The sequence below is a fragment of the Centroberyx gerrardi genome, chromosome 1 (genome assembly GCF_048128805.1).
Source record: "Centroberyx gerrardi isolate f3 chromosome 1, fCenGer3.hap1.cur.20231027, whole genome shotgun sequence".
Taxonomy (NCBI): Eukaryota; Metazoa; Chordata; class Actinopteri; order Beryciformes; family Berycidae; genus Centroberyx; species Centroberyx gerrardi.
Window position 1 is genome coordinate 30,939,450 of NC_135997.1, and position 21,316 is coordinate 30,960,765.

Below are 21,316 nucleotides of genomic sequence, written 5' to 3' on the forward strand. Positions count from 1 at the left end.
AAACATATACATTCTCTCATCTTGATTTATAGTGAAATTAAACTATTCATATTTGCTTGTGACCCTTAGCTGCCCCTGCACCCTGCTTTAGGAACCACTGAAAAAGATATAGTGCTGAAGAGGGGGGCTGTTTTCACAGTTTTAATAAACAGCCCCTGGAATCACAACAATAAGTGGAGACTCAGTTTGCCCCCCATTTTATTTGCAGAATTAGGCTGACATCAATCTTTAAGACATAAATGTATTGTATTCATGGTAAGTATAGTATATAACTGATGTAAGTTATGTGAAGATAGTGTCTTTTAGGGGATCAAAACATGAATGCTTTTGCTGCTTCATATGTCCAGTCCCTCAGTAACTACTGATGATGTGTCCTGAGCAAGGCACTGAATCTCCACCTGCTCCAGTAAAGTGCACAGTGGCCAACAGTGGAAGACTGTGGTTGTACTGGACAGAAATCAATAGATGATAACAGATAAAAACTACTAGATCAATTTTGGACTCACTTAGGTATGGCAAAGTGCCAATATACCCAGCTGACATCTATGAAACTTAAAACACTTAACCATTCATCATTACATGACATTACATTCATCACTGCACCAGTCAGACTGTACAATATTAATTAATTCAAGTAGCCCTAAAATCTCGCGGTGCTACCATTCAGACATCTTGCATTTTGATAAGTCTGGTCTAGGAGGGATTTTCTTATTAAATAAGCACACTTTTGTCGCTTTCAGTCCAGAAAATACACTTTTATTGTCCGTTTTAATTCGGATTATTTCCACTCCAGTTTAGCGGATGTGAGGTGGTTGGACCGAGCGTCGCGTGCCAAACCCCCGGAGTTACACGGTCTCTCGCGGGGCTCTCGAGCCGTATTGTGCGTCATCTCCATCGCTGCCGTTTTGTTGTTTTTTTTTTCGTTGAGGAAACATGGCAACTCCCGCCGCGGTCAACCCGTCCGGTAAGTCAGTACTCGGTCTGTTAGTGGGGAAGAAACGGAGGGTTTAACGGTGTTAAAATACAGAAAAATAAACTACGTTTTGTTTAGACGGTCAGTAACGAGGGCTGAAGCCGCCGCCAGGCCGCCGAAGCCTGGCTCCAGCATCCATCCCCCTTCCCCCACTGAACCGCCGTTCACAACACTGCTATTCTTCACAGCGCTGAGGCTAGCTAGCTGCATGTCGAAACGACTCGGTTGTTGTCTACATTTTTTTATTTTGGCTCGGTTGTTGTCGTGTTTTTTGGTTCCGGTTCCAGTTCATTTAAGCTAGCTACGTGCGTTGATGTCCCCGACCCTCTCCGTTCCCAATTCTCCGTGATACAAAAGGCTACTTTGCATATCATTGCCCTACAGCGCATCAGATGTTATGTGTTATCTCTGAGTCGGGTCATTTTAACGGTAGGATTCATAACAGGGAGGCCAGCTGGCAGTGTCACTTATGTTATTTGTAGGTCGCAGTCCCTCCTAGCCTGTTGATTCCATATTGCGTAGGCTTGAGAGAGTCGTGTCGCTCTCCGTTATATGGAGAGAACGAATGCCAAACTTCATGAAAAATCTGTCAATTTAATATGGTCTTGCTTATCGGCAAAAGTACATATTGGATAGAACATCACTTCAAATATCTTACGAATCCTTATGAACTATTCTTCAATTCGGCATACATCCAATACACCAAGCAACACTTATTTCAATAAAATTAAACTTTCACAATTGCTTCTCATGTTCTTCTCTAAATCTTCTTCCACCAACATAAACAGCGGAGGGCGATAGCGAGCAGCGTGAACCAATTCTAAAAGTTTAGATTTTATTGAAATAAAGTGCTGCATGGTGGATCACTTGTATGCCGACTTCATCAGAACATTATCGTAATTCGTTAACGGTCTTAAGCAATTTTCTATCAGGTATATACGTTTGCTGATATGCAAGGTGACTTTAAATTGACAGATTTTTGAATGCCATTTGGAGTAATCTTCGCTCCGTAGAAGAGAACCTATCAGGGCTCGACCAAGGTGGTTTGTTCATGTGCATTGGCTATTGTAATGGAGGGTTGCAATTATTTATTTCCATTTTCGCGAAATACTGTATAATAAACATTAATGCTCGTTGTTACCATCAGAGTTAGATTGTAAGTATAGCTAACGTCACCACTGGTTTACCTTGTTACATTGTGACTGTACTACTAGTGTTACATAGATCTTGGTTTGAATTTGTAACTTTTGAAGTAAATGAATTCCATTTAACTCCTAACACATTGTTATATACTTCCTAATCATGCCTTATTGTAGGTAGCCTAAAATTACTCTCCCTCAGCAAATATTAGGAAGACAGTTGGCGAGGCTGATTCCACTGGGTAAAGTAAATAGCTACTGGCTTGAAACATGGCAGCCTGTATTTACACACTCCCCAAATGTAACTTAATGACTTTTTGGAGGGAAAAAGATTTTGTAAAATAGAGGATGTCCAAATTGTGTAACGCGGTAAACTAATTATTCTGGTTTAGAAGACACTTTCTTTGAGCTTGGAGACCTCCAGATGAAAACAGGTCAACCATTCTCTCTCCCACTCTCTGTGTCACCTCATTGGCAATGTAAATGAAGAGGAAATAAATAAAGAATTTGCAGGTTATTAGCACCTTGGCTGCATACAGAGTCTTGAAACGAGGCGTTGGTTAGAATGAACAATCAACAAATGAGAAAATATCCCTGCCAGATAATAGAAGGGCACTATGAGAAAACAAAAGAAAACCTTGTCTCATTCCCTTTCTGAGAGAACAAGCAATCTGCCAGCCATTTGTACTATAGATGAGAGCCCTGTATCTTGTATGCAAACATGACCAAACCCTCCAGGCTTGCACCAGACCTATTTGTCTGATTCTAGGATATGCGTTAATCCCCTGTATGTTGTGGTTGTTGTAATGTAATGATCCAGAGAGAAGGTTTGAGGAAGCGTGCAGTAAGGGCTATGTGCAGCTTCTCTATCCGGTGATGACACCCAGTTAGCATTAAGTCAAGCCTAATGCTGCTGCTGCTGTGGCCAGTGGAGGACAAAGTTAGCCTGCTGATCTGTGATCAGTGTTGCCCTTTCCCCTCACATGGTAATAAGGTCAGGTGCAATGACTCCAGACCAGGGACCCGGGGAAGTGGGGAACGCTGTGTCACTGCAGGATTATCTCAAGCTGGCTGAGATCCAATTGGTGTAAGAGCATGTGAAACATGGCAAGGGGAATGATCTAATGAGGATTGCGTGATTACAGAGCACAAAGATGATTTCAGCTATAAAACATAGTAATGCCATCTTGTCAACTACACAAGTTCCAGTTAGCACAGCTCTCTAGTGGTGTAGTATCAAATCTTCATAGTATTTGCAAGTGATTAGGCTGTAGTAGTGTAAATCTGATAATACTAGATTACATAAGTATGAATAGCAATGCTGATACTTCTATTCTTCAGCCACAGTCTTATGTATGTAAAACAGTTTGTTGCAGTGGTGTTGGCCAATCTACTTCCTTCATTTTGTCACATTAAGGCTCTATTCTGTTTCAGGGATAGACCTCTCCTGAAGTTAAGTAGAGCAAAGTGTGTGTGTGTGTGTGTGTGTGTGTGTGTGTAGCGAAATTAGCAATAGCATTATTCTCCCTGACATCAACCATAATTCTTTGTGACCGTGTTAGATTTGCCTCTGCAGTATATATGTAGGATGCTGCTGTGCCTTAAGGATTTCACTTCTTTACAACAAACTGAATGACATTGATTGTTAGTGAGGTATTTGGAAAAGTGGTAATATAAAAAGGTCCTTTGCTTTTGGGGATTATAAATGTGTCAGGCTATAAATCTGTGTGTGTGTGTGTATGCATGCGTGTGTGATGTCTTTTGGGGTCTTTAAACAGAATGGTAAATGTCCTGAGGCTGTTTGACGGACTCGGCGGCTGGGGAAAAGATGTCTGGAGGAAAGAAAGGAGGGAAGGCAAGAGAAAGAAAGAGCGAGAAACAACCTTGTCTGAGGGAGTGAAGTGATTGAAAAGGAGAAAGTACGCTGCATTCCCCCTGGTCTCACAACACTCTCTGATTAATGCGTTTGACCTCAGGGCTTTTTAGCGACTGACTAAAGATGTGGATGTGATTGAGTTGGTGGAGAAAACCAGGCATACGATTAACTGTGCCAGCGTTTCCCTCACACTCAGCCCAAGAAAACCAGTACACTTACATGCACTTAAAATAATGCTCCAAGTTTTTGGTAGATTGGGATTATCCCATTGGTCAGCCTACCTGTTAAGTGATGAGAACATAGACACCAAAATCATCCATATGTCCTTGATAGATCATAGTCTCTGGTGCTCCATGCAACCCTTTAGTATGCACTATGATGAGTGATAGTAGGCCATTAGTACTATCCAAAGTATGGAGACTGACCTTTAAGTAATAAAAAGTTGTTGGGTTTTATTAGCCTATATGGCCTGTACATTAATATTTAAAAATGAAATATCATTAAACAGGGTCTGAAATTACCACCTGCCAAGCACCAAATACTGGTGAATTTTTTTTGGCAGATAAAATAGAATCACCTGTCACACTGGCTGGGAACTTTTTGAGATGTTAAAATTTGAATGTCTCAGTTTTATACAGTCTTCGATACAGTCATGGTGAATTACAAAGCACCTGACTCTATACACAAAATAGCACTGAAAATGGGTAGGATGACATATTTCTATATTTCTTTAGTTTAGCAGCCCTTGGCAGGGTGAGCCACAAGTTAATTTCAGATTATTCCACAGAGAAAGTAGTTCCTCCTAGTTCAAAAGAGTAAGTATCATATTTTGTGAAAATTTGGCCAATTTCCTATACAAAACTGACAGACACATATCATTACCATTTAACTTAAAAACTGCTGCATGTTCTAAATTTCTCACTTCTAAAATAGTGCTAGTTGCCTTCTATCACTCAACATAGTGTATGCTAAAGTGTTAGCATGGAGCCATCTATCACTCAACATAGTGTATGCTAAAGTGTTAGCATGGAGCCATCTATCACCAACATACTGTATGCTAAAGTGTTGGCATGGAGCCTAGTATCACTCAACATAGTGTATGCTAAAGTGTTAGCATGAAGCACCCGAGCCAGTGATCCACCAGGGACACATAGATGATTTTGGTGTCTATGTTCTCATCTCTTAACAGGTGACCAACGAGACAATCTCCCAAATAATCACAGTATTCCTTTAAGGCTCAGTTGTAACATTGGGAGTTGTAATAGGCTGCACAGCTTAGACATCAGTCCTTTATTAGAGGACCAATTTTGACTCGTAGGAGAAAAACAGCACTTTGTCTGTGGTGTTATCAGCCAAACTGAACGACCGGACAGTATCTGGTTGTTTCTCAGATGAAATAGCGTCTTCCTCAGATTAGTTTAGAGCAGTGTGTGTTTACTTGTACCCACTTCATGAATGAATGATTGAAGGCTTGCTCTTTGCAAGGCCCTGCATTACAGTGTGTGTGTGTGTGTGTGTGTGTATGTTTCTCTGGAGGAGCTGGAGGAGAAGACATGGGGAGGGGAATGCACACTGTATCAAATATTAACTGTGTTACTGGGTGCACTGGGGCATACCGGAGGGTTTGTTTGGCCTATCCATTGCATCTGGCTGAATGAGTGAGTGAGTGAATAGAGCGGAGAGATGGAGGGTAAAACAGCAAGGCAAATAGAATGAATTTGTGGATAGGCAAGGAAGAGAATAATAGAGAGAGAGAGAGGAAGATGGAGGCTGATTTGGCACGCAATATAATTCCTCTCAACCATAATGACTATGTCCCACAGCAGACTGGGTTGATATTGAATGAAACTGCCAGCACATGATCTCTCTTTATACTTTATTGGGTTCATTACTGAATAAAAGCTTACTGAAGGACCTGTGGAAAAAAACTTGTATGTAGGTCTAAAATATCATCTGATAGGATTTGATATCTGGGCTGATGCTAACTAGAGCCTCAGGCTACAGTATGTAGGCCTGTGTTGATTGATTGTTCTTGGGATGCACTGATACCAATACTCATGGAATATAGTGCTGACATCAGACTAAAATAGGCTTTCAGAGTCAAAGAGAGTCCCCAATACTAAAATCCAACACCATGCGTCACAAGTAACAAGTCTGAGAGGTAGATAAACTTGTTTTTCAGCTTTTTTTAATTCTTTTTTTTTTTAGAAGCATACTAGATTTCTCCAATGGAAACATACTTTATATCTGTGGTATAAACGTTTTTATCCAGCAACCCCAAACTAATGGGCTAAGTGTATGCCGTTTGGTAAAAATATGTGTTGGATTAGTACTCAAAAAGTGGTAGCCTACTTGCTAGGATTTGACAAATATGGATTTTTGACTGTTGATAGAGATAGGCTATTTTTGGACTGAAGCTGCCAATAGCCAATATTTTGTGCTAATGTTCAATATCTTTAAATTTGACCATTTCATGCCAAAAAGAAACAAGTGCAAGTGTTTCCCTCAGAATTGTATTCTTGTCAGGCTGGAGTATGATCAAAATGTTAGAAGAATCAGTTCAGGTTAAGGTCTTCCCATAGACAACCAGTGTAATATTGATCAATTCTAGCCTAATCAAACAAACTGCATCATGTCAGAAGTGGACAAGATGGAGTGGCTGATAACCGGTTTTTAATTAAAGGCCAATATTGGTCTAACCCTAATATCTGCATCCATATGTCTATGAGATGGGTGTTTTGTTTAGATGTTTCGATCACATGGTAACATAGTAACTGACTGTTGCACTGCTGAAGTGTAGCCTAATATTAGTCCTGTGTAGGCTGCTGCCTGTACTAACTGACCTGCTGTTACTGTTGTGTCTTCCAGAGATGGGCAGCGAGTTGCCGGGGACGGTAGCGATGCCTGGGGCAGTTGGGGCAGGCCAGGTGAGGATGGGTGGAGCCATGCCAGGCCGAGGGGGCAAGAGGAGGTCAGGAGGGTGAGTATCCCCGTGGCTGGTCTGCCGTGGAAGTTCACCACCACTAATAATCTTTCTCTTATGGCAGGGGTTCAAAACATTTTCATGTCATGGCAGGGTCTGAAAATAACAGACAATCACCAGATGCCGGTAAAATGTGTCTTAATTAATTGCAGATACTGTTACGGACCCCCATTTGATAACATTTAGTCCCAGGGACTCATATGGGAAGATTTTTGTTGTTGATTCAGTATTGAATTGTTAAACTGTCTACACTATATGTGGGGAGGTAACAGTGGTGACATGAAACCTATGATTACAATAGTCATTCTTGCACAATCTCTAAATGGTATAATTTCTGAATTGAATTATAGTAAAATCAAACTATTCCTCAATTTGCTGGGGATCACCTGGGACCCCCTCAAGCACCCTGCGTGTCCCTGGACCGCAGTTTGAGAACCACTGGTCTGTGGGAATGGTGTGTGACTGTATAGACGAAGCAATAAGAATTGAGATATCTGTCAAAGAAGCTGCAGCAGGACGGCAGCAGGCCCTATGTGGCCGACCTCTCCTGGATTTCAGGAGACTGGCATGAAAAGGCCAATTTACACTTCTGTGTCAAAGTGTCGCCGTAGCTACGTTGTAGGTCTTTGCAGTTCCAGTGTAGCCTGCAGAGGCTGCCACCGTAGCTCATGTGCACCTCTCCAAAACTGTGCGTAGGGCGACACAAGACCGCAACAACTGTGATTGGCTCGCTTTGTAGAGATTAGCTGAGGAGGTTCCCATATATATTCATTTGTAGGACACCTCATCTTCAAATGATAAAGATTACCAGATGTCACTGAGTTCATGGTGAGAAATATTCAAGAAAATGGGTTTCAGAGAATGTACACTATTACTTCTTCTGTTATTACTTAAGTGCTGAAAACGCATGCCACTGCAGTCTAGCATTTCAGCGGTCTATGCACAGGATCACCAATGCAGAACTATAAATGCTGGCACTGCCGTAGACACCTACGGCGTAGCTACAGCGGCACTTTGACGCAGAAGTATAACTTGGCCTTAACACCCCAAGGGACTTTTCAGCTATGATTGAATTGAATCATTTAATTTGTCCTGTAAGGTCAGGGGGGATCAACAAAACAATCCGCAATTGCAAACACAATGGCCTATAGAGTCACAACAAATATTGAACTTGAAAGCTGAACACTGCTGAAAGGAGACTCCAGATCCAATGGAAAATGGAAAATGGAAAAACGGGGTGTGGTTTGGAAGGGCCGGGTGGGGGTTGCTCTGCATGAGTTCAATACCATGTAAACCTAATCCTCAGGGGGCAAAGCAACGTATTTACTCCATGCACAGGCATTAGGCCTACACAAACATGAATAAATAATACAGACCTGGATCTAGGCAATATGGCAAATAAACATGGCACAGGGAGGCAAGAGGGACATGTCTTGTCTATCCATTGTTACTTTATTTATTTAACCGTGTGTGTGTGTGTGTGCGTGTGTGTGTGTAGAGAGCTAGGGTCTAGTTCAGTAAGAGGATCCCAAGACAACAACAGACACACACAGTAATCCTCACCAGCGCTCACTCATACAGACAGCCTTGCTCCCATGGTGCGTTAAGCCGTCAGGTAAATCATGCATACAAACTCAATTCTGACAAGGCAGCCTTGGGGTGGGGTTTGAGTGGGGGGGGGGGGGGGTGTAGTACAGAGACGACAGAAGACGAGAGGCAAGGCTTTCATTTGGCCTCAGTGTTGCTACAGGGGAGAGAGGGTAAGAGGGACCATTTTGCTTTATTAATGAGCATGCTATTGTGTTATGCTATCTATGATTACTTAGAGCTACCACTCAATACACAATGAGACTCTACAGCTCCGTCTCCCTCTCTCCATCTCCATATGTCAAGTATGAATATCACAGTAATTAGTACTCTGTCCTGGCAAATGGGAGGATATGGAGAAACACTATGCAGGCTGCCAAGCCCCTGAGTCAGGATTTAGTTAGATCAACACACAGTGGTCTGCGATGTGTGGAAATGATCGGTCAATTATTTGTCACGACAGCGTCCAAGCAGTTTATGCAATCGTGTAAATTTGTTGGTTTGGCTGGAGCGATGGTTTCGTCACTGGTGTGTGTTTCATTTGATTCCTTTTGTTGAACACATATACACGACAGCACTGTTATTAGTATGTTTTAGGGTTAAAAAAGGTGAACAAGGTGAGGATGAGTCATGGTAGCAGTCGGTGACCTTCTCTACAACTGAACCTCTCAACTTCCTATGAGAAGTGGCTTCATAATAGCAATTGTACAGGATGGTTTGTCTGAACATCGCTCTTTCCATGTTTTCATGGCACTCTCTCTCTACATGTGGATGTTGTATGGAGAGGCAAGAGTACAGCTAGTCGTATAAAAGGGGAAAAAAGCCTGGATGATTTGATGACACATTTGCACGCACTGTAATTTTTTCTCATTACATCATGTTGACACATTTGTTAATAATGTTCTACCAGGCAACCTTGGATTATCTCAAAATACTGCAAAACCAAATAATGGCACAATTTTTCGTCATCGGAGCCAATTTACATTTCTCTTCTCCATCTGGTACATGCCTGCTCCTAAATTGATTGTATCAGACGTAGTGAAGCTAGCCATTTCACCCATCATCATGACACGATAGCTAAGAATCGTATTACAGATGGTTGATTTCAAACCTACGCAATGTTGTGACACACCAATTTGATTCCAGTGCATCTGGAAGCCAGCCAGAGCAAAGAAATGGCTCATCACTTGTGCCTCTGGTGATGTGTTGAGATGAAAGCATCAGCACTGCAGTGAGGAACCATCCACTGCTGGCCGGAGAAACAGATTGACCTATTGGTTTATTTGTCAGTAAACACAAGTTTGTCACTTTCAGCAGCAGAAACAAATGGGGAAGAGCTCTGAAAACTGCAGTGCGCCACGGGATTTACTTTCTCGCCCCAAATTGATGTCTACACAGAGATATCAGTGTGGATTACATTATTTTTTTCACCAAACACAGACAACTTAGCAATGAGGAAATCCAAGCTGCTGTCAGCCCATAGTCTGACAGTAGTAACAGTGATTTCCTGTGTTTTCTTTCTCAGAATGGACTTTGATGACGAGGATGGAGAGGGACCTAGCAAATTTTCAAGGTGAGAAAATTGAAAGGAGACGGCAACAGCTCTGTGTAAAATAATTATCTGTTTTAGAACTAGTTCACAAAGACCACACAGTTCCTATTTCAGGGTATCTGCAGGTCCTTAAAATGTCTGAAAATAAATCATCTTAATTTAAGGCCTTGAATTGTACTCAAAAATCCAGATTCATGTAGAACCAGGTTTGCACTGACGCGCATCCTATCTGCGTTACTAAGCACAACTGGACTTCATGTCCCTAAACTATTAATTTCCTGTTGTCCCTTTTCTCTTCCTGCCCATGTATATTCTCAGAACTTTCATTAGTTATGTTCAGTCTGAAACAGGCTGATTTTGTCAGCGTTGCTTCTGGCTTTTGGCTTTTAAAATTGGTGTTAAATTAAATTCCAGGTTACATCAAATAGGTCTTGAAAAGTCTTAAATTTGTCTTTTGGAAACCTGCAGATACCCTGTATTTGTAACATTGACTGTTGCATGACTACTTCATGATTCAGTCATTTTCAGTCACTGGTGTATTCACTTTTTATTCACCCCATCACAAATACAGTGCAGTTACGACCCATTATTATATTTTGAGTGTTGGATAATTTTTCCTCGCTATTTTGTATTCCTTTCAGACTTTTTTTTGACAGCCAGTCTCTCTCTCTCTCTCTCTCTTGCATCTCAGGCGTTCTCTCATATTTTGTTTACCTCAACTTGTTTTTCTTTTCTTCCTTCTCACATTCTATAGTAGCGGATGTAAATCCATTATGTCCTGAGCTGACAACACACACTGGATTTATTTCTATAAAATTGAGCAGTGGCAGTGGAAAGGAGGCGCTGCTCTCTGCTGAAGAGAGGAGGAACTGCAGCACCATAAACAGCATTCCTATTAATGGAATAGAGCAGTGCTCATTCACAAACTCCTACTTTACAAACCACAATATTTGGAAATGTTTGGACCTGCAGCATAATGTCAAGACAAAGTTTAATATGTTTAATAATTGATACAGGTCTTGGCATACCAGGCAAATGTAAGATTTCCATGGTCACAGGGGAGCTCCACATCCCTGCTTTGAAATAGAGTAGCACTGAATATATACCCTGGAAACATGTTGTTCCTATATCAGAGAACATGCACTACTCTCTCCCGTAGCCAGATACTATACATAACTTGATACTATCTATCATCAGCATGATATAGGGCCAGCTTGGATGTAAAAATTCAGACAAACACAGCATTAGTTTTCCATTCATTGTCAGTGTAGAAGCCCCAGGATGCACATTGGTAGGACGTCGCAGAATACAGACTTCTCTGGTTTCTAACTTTGGTTCAGAGTTGTTCATGTTCATACGTTCTTAAATTTAGTGGTATTCCCCTTTTACTTACTCTGCACACATAAAGTTAAATGCGTTTTGATTCTTTTTAACTAGTGTGCCTATATTTTAACCTATCCTTATTCAGAGGAGGACAGAATACGTGGCCTTTTTGTCATTACACCCATTGCGCTAGCCATATGCAGCCTGGTTTTCCCAACTTTGAGTTCCCTCCATGTTGTTACCATCAGACTTTCAACCATCTACTATCATGCATTAGTGTGGACCACTGTATGTGAGGGATATGGGTAGTGATGCTGCAAAATAATGCATTTCATCTATATATACTCTGTGTTACATACTCTTTCCTCTCTGGTCTGCAGGTATGATGATGATCAGATTCCTGGTGGGGATAAGGAGAGATATGCCAGGTAGGCCTAGCCAGCAGGGGCCATAGAGGATTTCCATTGGCTCAGGGACCTTTGTGCTAAGCATCAACAGACTGTGCGCCCGTGCACAGTTTACACCTGTTCTAATCTTGGCAAAATGAAATACTAACAAGTGGTGCTACAAAAATGAGGACAGGATTAGGGTAAGACCGATATATTAGGCTGATAGTGGTCTTTTCTTAAACATGATATCAGCTAGTCAGTGTCGTACACCTCTAATATAATGGAGGTTCCTCCCTGACCACAACTAAATATGTTTTATTATCATTATTTTTATATCAGATGTCTGACCAGAGAAATCTTTCAATTGTGACTTGGGAGGATTACTCAACAGTCTGTAAAACCTGCAATGAAAACTGTCCCACCCTGCCTTAAGGAACAATTTCAATGACCCATGATGGTATAAATGCTGTTTCAGAGGCTTTCTGACAAGAATAAAATTCTGGGAGAAACACACAAAATCGTCAAACAAAATATCATCCATTGTTCAATCCAAAAATATCGGCATCAGCCTTCAAAAACCCATACTGATTGAACCCTAGGTGGGATCTGAAAGCATAACATTTCAGTCCCAGTCAAAGTGTAATTTTGTATATTAATAAAGTGTAGGGTAACAGAAGCTTTCTGACTTGGTCCCAGACCAAGAAATAACAGGTGAGAGCTTTGCACAGAGGCAAATACAGAATACATCTTATAGTCTAATAGCTTCTAATGGCCTTTTGCTTAGCCTAACCTCCCATGTTGCCTTTGCCATCCAAAGGAAAATCCCTTCATACCAAACTAAGTTTCACAACAGAGAACTTGCTGACTGATCAGCTTTGTCGTATAAGCAATATATTTTTACAACCTCAGAGGAAAACTCAAACTCAGAGAAAAGAAGCTCAACGTAAAACACCCCTCTAGTACTGTACATTTATGCATAATACGTGTTTTGCCATGAGCAGATGACAAGCAGTATGTATCCTATTCAGCTACTTTGCATCAGTGTTTCCTCTAAAATGTTCTACCCCACAATTTATTACAGATTCCAGAGGAAACTATATATTGCCACTCGTGATAAGTGAGTTGTATAGACAGAAGCAGTCCTGTTGCGTCTGAATTATAATATGGGAAACAACAAAAACAGATTGTAGTCTGTTTGATGGCCATGCTTGAATGAAATTGTCAAAGTCCATTGTAAAGCAAATTCAGATGATTGGAGAAGCGTGTAATGATCGATGATCAGACACAGCAAATCCATTTATCAGCTTCCATTCGTTCTAGCATGGCTGCCTTGTGGTTCCCCAAGTCTCGAGCCTCTCCAAGGGTCTAATTCTTCTTCTCTCTGTTTTAGAGAGAACCACAGCGAGATTGAGCGACGCCGGCGCAACAAAATGACCCAGTACATCACCGAGCTGTCCGACATGGTTCCTACCTGCAGCGCCCTGGCCCGAAAGCCAGACAAGCTGACCATCTTGCGTATGGCTGTCTCCCATATGAAGTCCATGAGGGGTACCGGCAACACGTCCACTGATGGGGCCTACAAGCCCTCTTTCCTCACCGAACAGGTACTGTACTGTCAGAGACCCAGTTAGATTGCCTTCCATAGCTCTATAGACATAATATATAACAACTGGTGCATGATGACCAGATTTGTTACGATTTCTTACTCATGCCCCCGTGAGGGCGTGGCCAGTGTACATAAAACAATGTTTCTTATAAACTGATAATCCCGGTTCTTAATTCTAATTGGTTGAGTCGAGTTCAAAGCCATTGTAAATTAAAATAGTTGAAACTAATGAGGCTAGCATTAGCTACCTTGCTACTGCAGCATTAGCTGAGTATTAGGCTATACTCCTGATTGTCACTACTTGATGAAGCAAATACAACATACAGCTGATTACAAATAGAAAAAAAAACCTCCTCAACAAATGGTGTAAGCTACACTTCTAACCTGCCTCTATATTTAGTTTGCGTTGGCTCTTGAAGTACCACTGACTGTTGGCCAACACCATGCACTGTGATAAGTGCAATGAATTATAGTTGGATTAGTTCACTAACACATTTTTAGTGCTTGACAGCATTAAAACATGTCTTTTGAAAACTACACCAATGAGAAATGCCAGGTTTGAAGTCTGCCTTGTGCATCAAAGTATCTGATGAACTTAATTCCAAAAATATTAGTATCTGTATTGGCCTTCAAAGAGAGTGAGATTTTCCCATGTTCTATTTTTGGTTGCTATATGGTACTCCTCTCCTCTCCTTCTACAGTCATGAGTGCTGTTGTACCCACTCTCGCTATGCAGTGTAAGTAGAGTGAAAGCACCTAGCAGTGTTCAGTGAAATACGTGAAACTACCGTTTCAAAACAAGATGCTGGCGAGACAAAAATGTTACCCAAATTTGGCCCAAAGTTAAATAGCAGACTCATCTGCCAAGTCATGTTCTGACTGCAAGAGCAAAGCTAACTGGTAGGCAAGCCAGTCAGACATGTCTGTTTGTAAATACTGCAGAGAGAGAGAGAGAGAGAGAGAGAGAGAGAGAGAGAGAGAGAGAGAGAGAGAGAGAGAGAGAGAGAGAGAGAGAGAGAGAGAGAGAGAGAGAGAGAGAGAGTGAGAGTGAGAGAGTGAGAGTATTAAGTACTTCTGAAGTGCTTATCCAAACTTTGTATTTTTCTGTTTCATAATTTTGTGAATGTAAAACACTTACAGGAAAACAATAGAGGAAAAGCTCGTTAAACCACTTAAATTTCACTTGCTAGCATAATCATACAGTTAATCAACAAAAACTGTCAAATCAATAGCATGATACAGTCAAATTATTAAGATATTCTTTTATGCATTCTCTACCTGCTGTAGGAGCTGAAGCATTTGATCCTGGAGGCGGCAGACGGCTTCCTGTTTGTGGTGGCGGCGGAGACGGGCCGGGTGATCTACGTGTCAGACTCGGTGACACCGGTGCTGAACCATCCCCAGGCGGAGTGGTTCGGCAGCACCCTGTACGAGCAGGTCCACCCTGATGACGTGGACAAGCTGAGGGAACAGCTCAGTACCTCAGAAAACTCCATGACAGGTACAGGAATGCTGGCAATTCTGTCCCAGGAATGGGAAATATTCATTCACTTTTTCCATGTTCATGTTGTTCTGCTTTTATTGTAGAAAAATCGCTGCCTCAACCACATTTTGTTCTGATAATGATAAATGGGTTTGTTTCTATAAGGACTCACTGGAGTAGTGGCCACTATCAGCAAGCAGTACTTATCCAACTTGCTCCATTTTTATTCTGGTTGTTGTTGCACCAAATCCCATTTCCTCTTCGTTGTGATTCATTGGTCCAGGTCATGTGATCTCCTCCGCTCTGCCTAAAATAAGCCAGTTACAGCATCCTTATCCAAATTGCCATTTTCTCGTCACCTTGCGGCTGCTCTCCTTTTTCTTGAATGACAAAACCGGGCTGACAGTTTGAAAAAAGTAGAATAGTCTGCTTTTGTCTGCTTCCCTCCCACATATTGATGTCAGATATCTCCCTCAGAGCCGAGTCAGATGTTTCCAGATGATCGCCCTCTTCCTACCAAATGATTTCCCCTCTGTACTCACTCTACTTGCTCTCTAAACAAGCGCGAATTCGCAATAGCTGCGACCACGTACGCGCATGCATACACGCGTGGGGAAATTTTTGTGGACCAACCGACCAACCGACAGAGCGAGCTATAGAGCTGCTGGTCGCAGCTAAAAATCAGTTCAATCTCTCTCCCTAGCTCTTATCCTATCTTCTTTTCTATTTCTTTTCCAGCACTTTGCTCTTACATGATCATTCTGTGCTCACAGGAATATTCTGCTGTAAGACACTGGGTAAGACTGACAGCTAAGTGCCTAAAATGGAAAAATGTCAGACATCCCTCGCAGTGCTCACTAGAGGGCATCATTGTCTTGTTAAATCTCCTGTTCCCCATGGTACCCAGAGGCCCCACAGCATCTCCTCACTGAGAAATCTGCTGCTCTCTGTATTTCTGTACATTTGGTCTGTCCATCTGACCCCGGAGGCCCTTCCACAACAGCCAGCCCTCTGAACCACACAGATTACCCAGCAGGGGCATGTAATCCACATAACACAGTAATCTCCATGAAGAACTATGGCAGATGAAAACACACACACACACACACACACACACACACACACGCACACATCGGACACACAAACACATGCACATACGTGCCCTTTGAAGTCATAGCATTCAAGCCATTTCTCGGTGTGAAATTTCATTCTGTGAAAGTCAGTGGAACTAAAGCAGTATGTTTTGGAGGCTCCTTCTCCTTATTTTGCTGCTTGGCGTTTGAAGTCTGTTGTGTGCATGTACCAGTACTACATGTTTTGCCCGTTAGCTGACACGGACGGGCCGAACAGCATTAACCAACCACAAGTGGAAAAAGTGGTTGTTTTTTGCAGGCCAGTTGTTGCTGTCTGTAGTTCATTGTGGTGGGAGTAACAAATGAGAAGTGATCCGTTTAGTGCTTTGGATGAAAATATGGGTCAGCCTAACATTGGAGACATTACTAGTGTGTTGAGTTGCACATTCTCTAAGCAATTCTCTGTGAGTGCACCTGAACTTTGAACTTGGCATCTGAAAACATTTTTCCATTCTACATGTAGAAAAATGCAATATTTCAATAAACTTTCTGCTGTAAGTCTTCACCATGCAGATATTTTTTCAATGTGTGCCTCCTAGTAGTTTGCAGATGCAAGGCCTTCCCTTGATGTCTTGACCATTTTATGGCTACAGTACAGTTAAAGATGAACAAGAGTTTTCCATGTAAACAACATGGATTTGTTTACATTTATAATTGCACTTGCACAGACAGAGAGTATGTCGTTTGACCGCAATGACTATGTTAAATACATTTATTACCATCAAAGACGGAAAGTCTTAATTTTTAATGGTTACAAGGCTACAGTGTTTAAATCTGGATCTCAGTGCAGCACCTTGGAGAGGAAGCTCCCACCCCTTCATTTGATTTACGGCCAAAATTGCAGGCATTTCAGGTAACCACACCAGCTACTTCACCCATCGGCACATCATTGACTAGAATTTCCAGCTCACTATAAGATTGTAACACTAATAACACTGCTAGACTAGCAAGCTAACTTAACAGTCGAGTAAGAAGAATGCTAAATCTGCGTCGGTACAAAATGATTTTTCTAACTTCACTTTTCTCCACCGATCAAAAGCTTCTCCAGTATTAATAGGATGTCTCCTTTTATCCCTGAGTTTTCTCTACCTCTCATTACGATCAGGTTTTTGTTTCTTTACTCTTCCAAACCTCTGTGCTCGTGGCGGGCTCGTAAGTTCTCGTGCATGTGCTGGAAAACCACATAATAAGTGTTTTTGTTGTTGTATGGGGACCTACTTTGCTCACTAGTGCCAATAGTGGCCAAAAACTCTGTTGGTCATCTTTAACTCTGTAATGAGGGCTGCTACTGCAATAACACTGCCACAGAAAAGTATAATTATAATTTACAGCAAGTTTATGGCCAATGTTCAGAAATGCTGCTTTTCTAAATACTTAATTGTGAATACTTTTAGATCCATCCCTGATGTCTCCCCACACCGCCACTGCTACAGGTTATGGCTACCTGCTGCAACCCCCACTTCTTCCTCCACCTGTTGATATGGTGTGTAATTGAAGAAGGCAGCGAAGGCTGACTCGTTCATCCAACAGCCATGAAAACTCACATTGCTTTACTCTGACTCAGAGGGATGTTCCCATCTCTTCTCATCATCCTTACCGGAACAAATCACATTACCAAACAGATACTGACAGATTCCCCCCCAGCCTCCATACCTCAAGTCCAACACATCCCCTCCCTTTTTCTTCCTTCACCTTCCTTTCCCAAATTGCTGCATTTAGACTGCGAGTAAAAAAAAATGATACGTCGCAATTTTTTTATCATTTTTAATTGTTGTTTATATTGCCTTCCTTGACCCTGTAATTCCACAACATCTCACACTGACAATAATCCCTGTGTGTGCACAAGAAGAACTCTAGTGGCGCAAGTGTGTTAGCCTGAGGGTCCGTACAGAGTGCCTGTTTTCTATCTGGAGAAGCACACACTCGCCGCTGTACGCATTATGGAAAAACGGACGTATCTACACTCACTTAAAGTAGAGTGCAGAACGATTATAGAGGAGTTCTTCTCACTTGTCAATACTGCGCACGATTCACCTGCTCATCTCCTAATATGTAAATGAAGGCTTCAAATCTCCGAACTGTATCCATTAAAATGCTGCCACCACAGATCAAAAAGTGATTACGTCATGTCGCATGCATTTCAAGAGCTTGGCGTCGTCAAAATGAATAAAAAACGGTGAGATGGAAACAAACAGAGGGTGATACAAAATATATTGAAATCATGTCTCTGCTGAGTTGTGATTTCCTTGCATGGTTTAGCCTCACTGAATGTTTATAATAATTGACGAAGTAAGGGTTAAGATTGCTAATGAGATTGATAGATACTCATTTTTAATACTAATATAGTTAATGGAATATTTTTTTTGGACACACTAAGTACACTGTATATAGTATAGATCTACACCACTGTTGGATACTATAGATCTACATCACTGACATTGAGTGCAGGGTGTAATTAATACACATTAATATCTTTTTGGGGAAAAAATAAAACTATTCAAGAGTGGCCAGCATGTGCAATAAATTTGAGGGTTTTGCTAAACAGAAAGGCCAATCACCAAAACAGAAAAAAGGTAATGCAGTTACAATCATCACACATGTTGTGAGAAACAAAACTGAATCATAGACAGATGATTTTTTTCAAGAAGTGAAATGCCCCTGACCCCATGTCACCTCTGCTGTAAAACAGTGATGTCACTGAAGAGAGGTCAGAGGGGGAGGGGGAGCCAGGCGCAGGTGATGAGGGGCTACAAACTAAAGGAAGAGGAAGGAGATAGAATTTGGCTTAGTTCTTTGCGATAAGGGGTCTGATTGCTTTTCTGTTCTAGACCTTGCCACTTTGTACAGTTTATCATTCTAAAAGCACTTCATTCATATTTAAAGAAAAGAAACATAATGAAAGTATAAAAGAAAGTATCTACTTCAGTGCATGTACGTCTTTGTATTTCATTACCAAAACAATTAGGATAATCGTAAACGCAGTTGAAGTGAAAAAATGTGAATTTGTTGTACATTTATGCTGACATAGGTTTGGTGTCAGTGCACCACTGAATTATGTGATTGTGCCACTAGAATTTCAACTGAATTATGTGATTGTGCCACTAAAATTTCAACTGAATTATGTGATTGTGCCACTAAAAATTTCAAGTTTAGTCTGGACTCTTGGAAGGAATTTACTGTTTTAACCTACTTCTGAGGGGCTATCCTCAACGTGTACCATCGTTTTATAATAGGGATCTCGCCTTTTGATGAGATCTCATGAAGTGCCACATTACTTACTAGTATTTGACTGATAAGGGGTTTTTGAAGCATGAGACCAATACCAATCTTTTTGATTGAAGCTGGCGATAGCCAATGTTTCGTGCCAATATTCAACATCTTTGAATTTTACCATTGTCATGCCAAAAATTCCAATAGAAATTCCATTCACCCTGCTGCAGCCAGAACTTTGTTCTCGGCAGGGTAGAAAAGCCTCTGAAACAGCATTTAGACCATCATGGGACACTAAAACTCTCCATTGAAAGCCAGACTAATGACATTCTTTTAGGTGGGTTAGCAGCTCCTTAAGGCAAGATTAGGAAGGTTTCAAAGCAAGTTTTACAGACTGCCACCCCTAAATCTTGGCCCGATATATTGGCAAAATAATATATTGGTCTAACCCTATTCCTTACCAGTAGAATGAACCTGTCAGTCACCTGTTGTTATGTTCCTAATGAGCTGTGATACGAGCAGGTTAAAGAATGGCTGAGTAATAGAATCCATAATGGATGAAGAGTTGTTGGTTCAAGGCTGCAGGTAATGAAGAATACTCTCTGAATAACACACCATGGTAGTGGACTCTCCCTTTGTCTCAGGCCTAGGATGCAGGGAAAGATGGATGACCTGGAAAGGAGCGAGGTGCAACCATAACCGAGCCATCTCATCTCTCCAGTTTTTTTCCTCCTGCATCAGAAAGACATGGAAGAATCAGGAAATATGCGGGTAGATGAACAGATGGAAAGAGATCCATATTTTGTTACTGCAAAGGGATGAACAGATGGATAGCAGTGTGTAGACAGGGAGGAATGAATGGAAGGATGAATGGATGGCGTTGGTGAGATGGAGTGATATTTTGGCTCCTGGCTCAGGCTTGTGTCTGGTTATTGTGAGACGACAGCAGGGGACAAATTTTCATGTGTAGCTGAAACTCCAAACGCAGCAAAACGGCTCCAGTCCTGCTGCACCATTGCTGAATAGTCTGTTTATCCAAAGCTGTACTCATATCCTCATCTATGTCTGGCTTACTCTTCAGCTTCTCTCTCATGTTCTCTGGTTTTCTTTGTATCTCTCTGACATGGCAACAGATTAGAAGTCAGTTGTTCACCCAGAAATGAAATGCAAATTTTGTCCTAATTTACATACCTCATGACATGCAGGAATTGGTTTTTTAGAGTTCCTAAAAGGGTAAAAAAAATCCTCATCATAAAAATGCTCCAAACAGCTCGTACAGCATATTCCAAGTGTTCTGAAGCCAAACGATTGCACTGTGAGTCCAAAAGACTGATAAGCCTTCACTAAAGTGGTTGTTTTCAAAAGCGTTCATGCTTCCGCACACCCACACGTTATGTTATAAGTCACAGAGATCTTTCTGTTTGTGTGATCTCTGTACAGATCTCTGTACAGAGGGACCCAACACTTTCCCGAAATGGGAAAGTGTTGCTCTGCTCGATGCTAAAACATGACGTGTGGGTGCATGCAAGTGTCAATGCTTTGAAAACAACAGTTTTAGTGAAGACTTGTGCTAAATGCTGGTTTAAATGGCGGCCTTGTGGACTCACAGTGCAACCGTTTGGCTTCAGAACACTTGGATTATGCTGCACAAGCTGTTTGGAGTCATTTTCTGGTCATTTGCCCTTTTTGACAATCTAAAGAACCAATCCCAATTCACTTAAGTTGTTTTGGAGAACACTGACATGGAGCTGCGCTAGCCAACTCGCTGTGTGTTATGTGGACGCATTCACAAACTGCGCAGGCCTTTGCTGGATGGAAGTGTAATATCGGTGTTATTAATGTTTGTCTTCCTCCACCCTGTGGTGTTTCCCAAGTAATTTGGTGCCAGAGTACACTGGACCTGCAGAGCTCGTCCCTGGGAGAAAGAGAAATTTACACACACACACACACACACACACACACACACACACAGGGTACTCCGGTTCTTGTGAATCATCAGATTAAGGTGATTGTTCCATTAAAGCATTTACATGGTTACAAGTACTGTGATTTCCCCTAATAA

General features: G+C 41.5%; 1 protein-coding gene across 3 annotated transcripts in view; it reads left to right on the forward strand.

Moving 5' to 3' along the window:
* Positions 1 to 777: 777 nt before the first annotated feature.
* Positions 778 to 21,316, forward strand: part of arnt2 (aryl-hydrocarbon receptor nuclear translocator 2) — a 60,273-nt gene continuing 39,734 nt past the window's right edge. For 2 of the 3 annotated variants that reach the window (XM_071920841.2, XM_078282578.1), the window contains exons 1-6: positions 778 to 964; positions 6,857 to 6,968; positions 10,084 to 10,131; positions 11,814 to 11,861; positions 13,213 to 13,426; positions 14,716 to 14,929. In XM_071920841.2, the coding sequence (XP_071776942.1) occupies positions 934 to 964; positions 6,857 to 6,968; positions 10,084 to 10,131; positions 11,814 to 11,861; positions 13,213 to 13,426; positions 14,716 to 14,929 (667 nt within the window). In that variant the 5' untranslated portion in view covers positions 778 to 933. The remainder of the gene's footprint in view (positions 965 to 6,856; positions 6,969 to 10,083; positions 10,132 to 11,813; positions 11,862 to 13,212; positions 13,427 to 14,715; positions 14,930 to 21,316) is intronic. The other variant, XM_071920843.2, reaches the window with a different exon arrangement.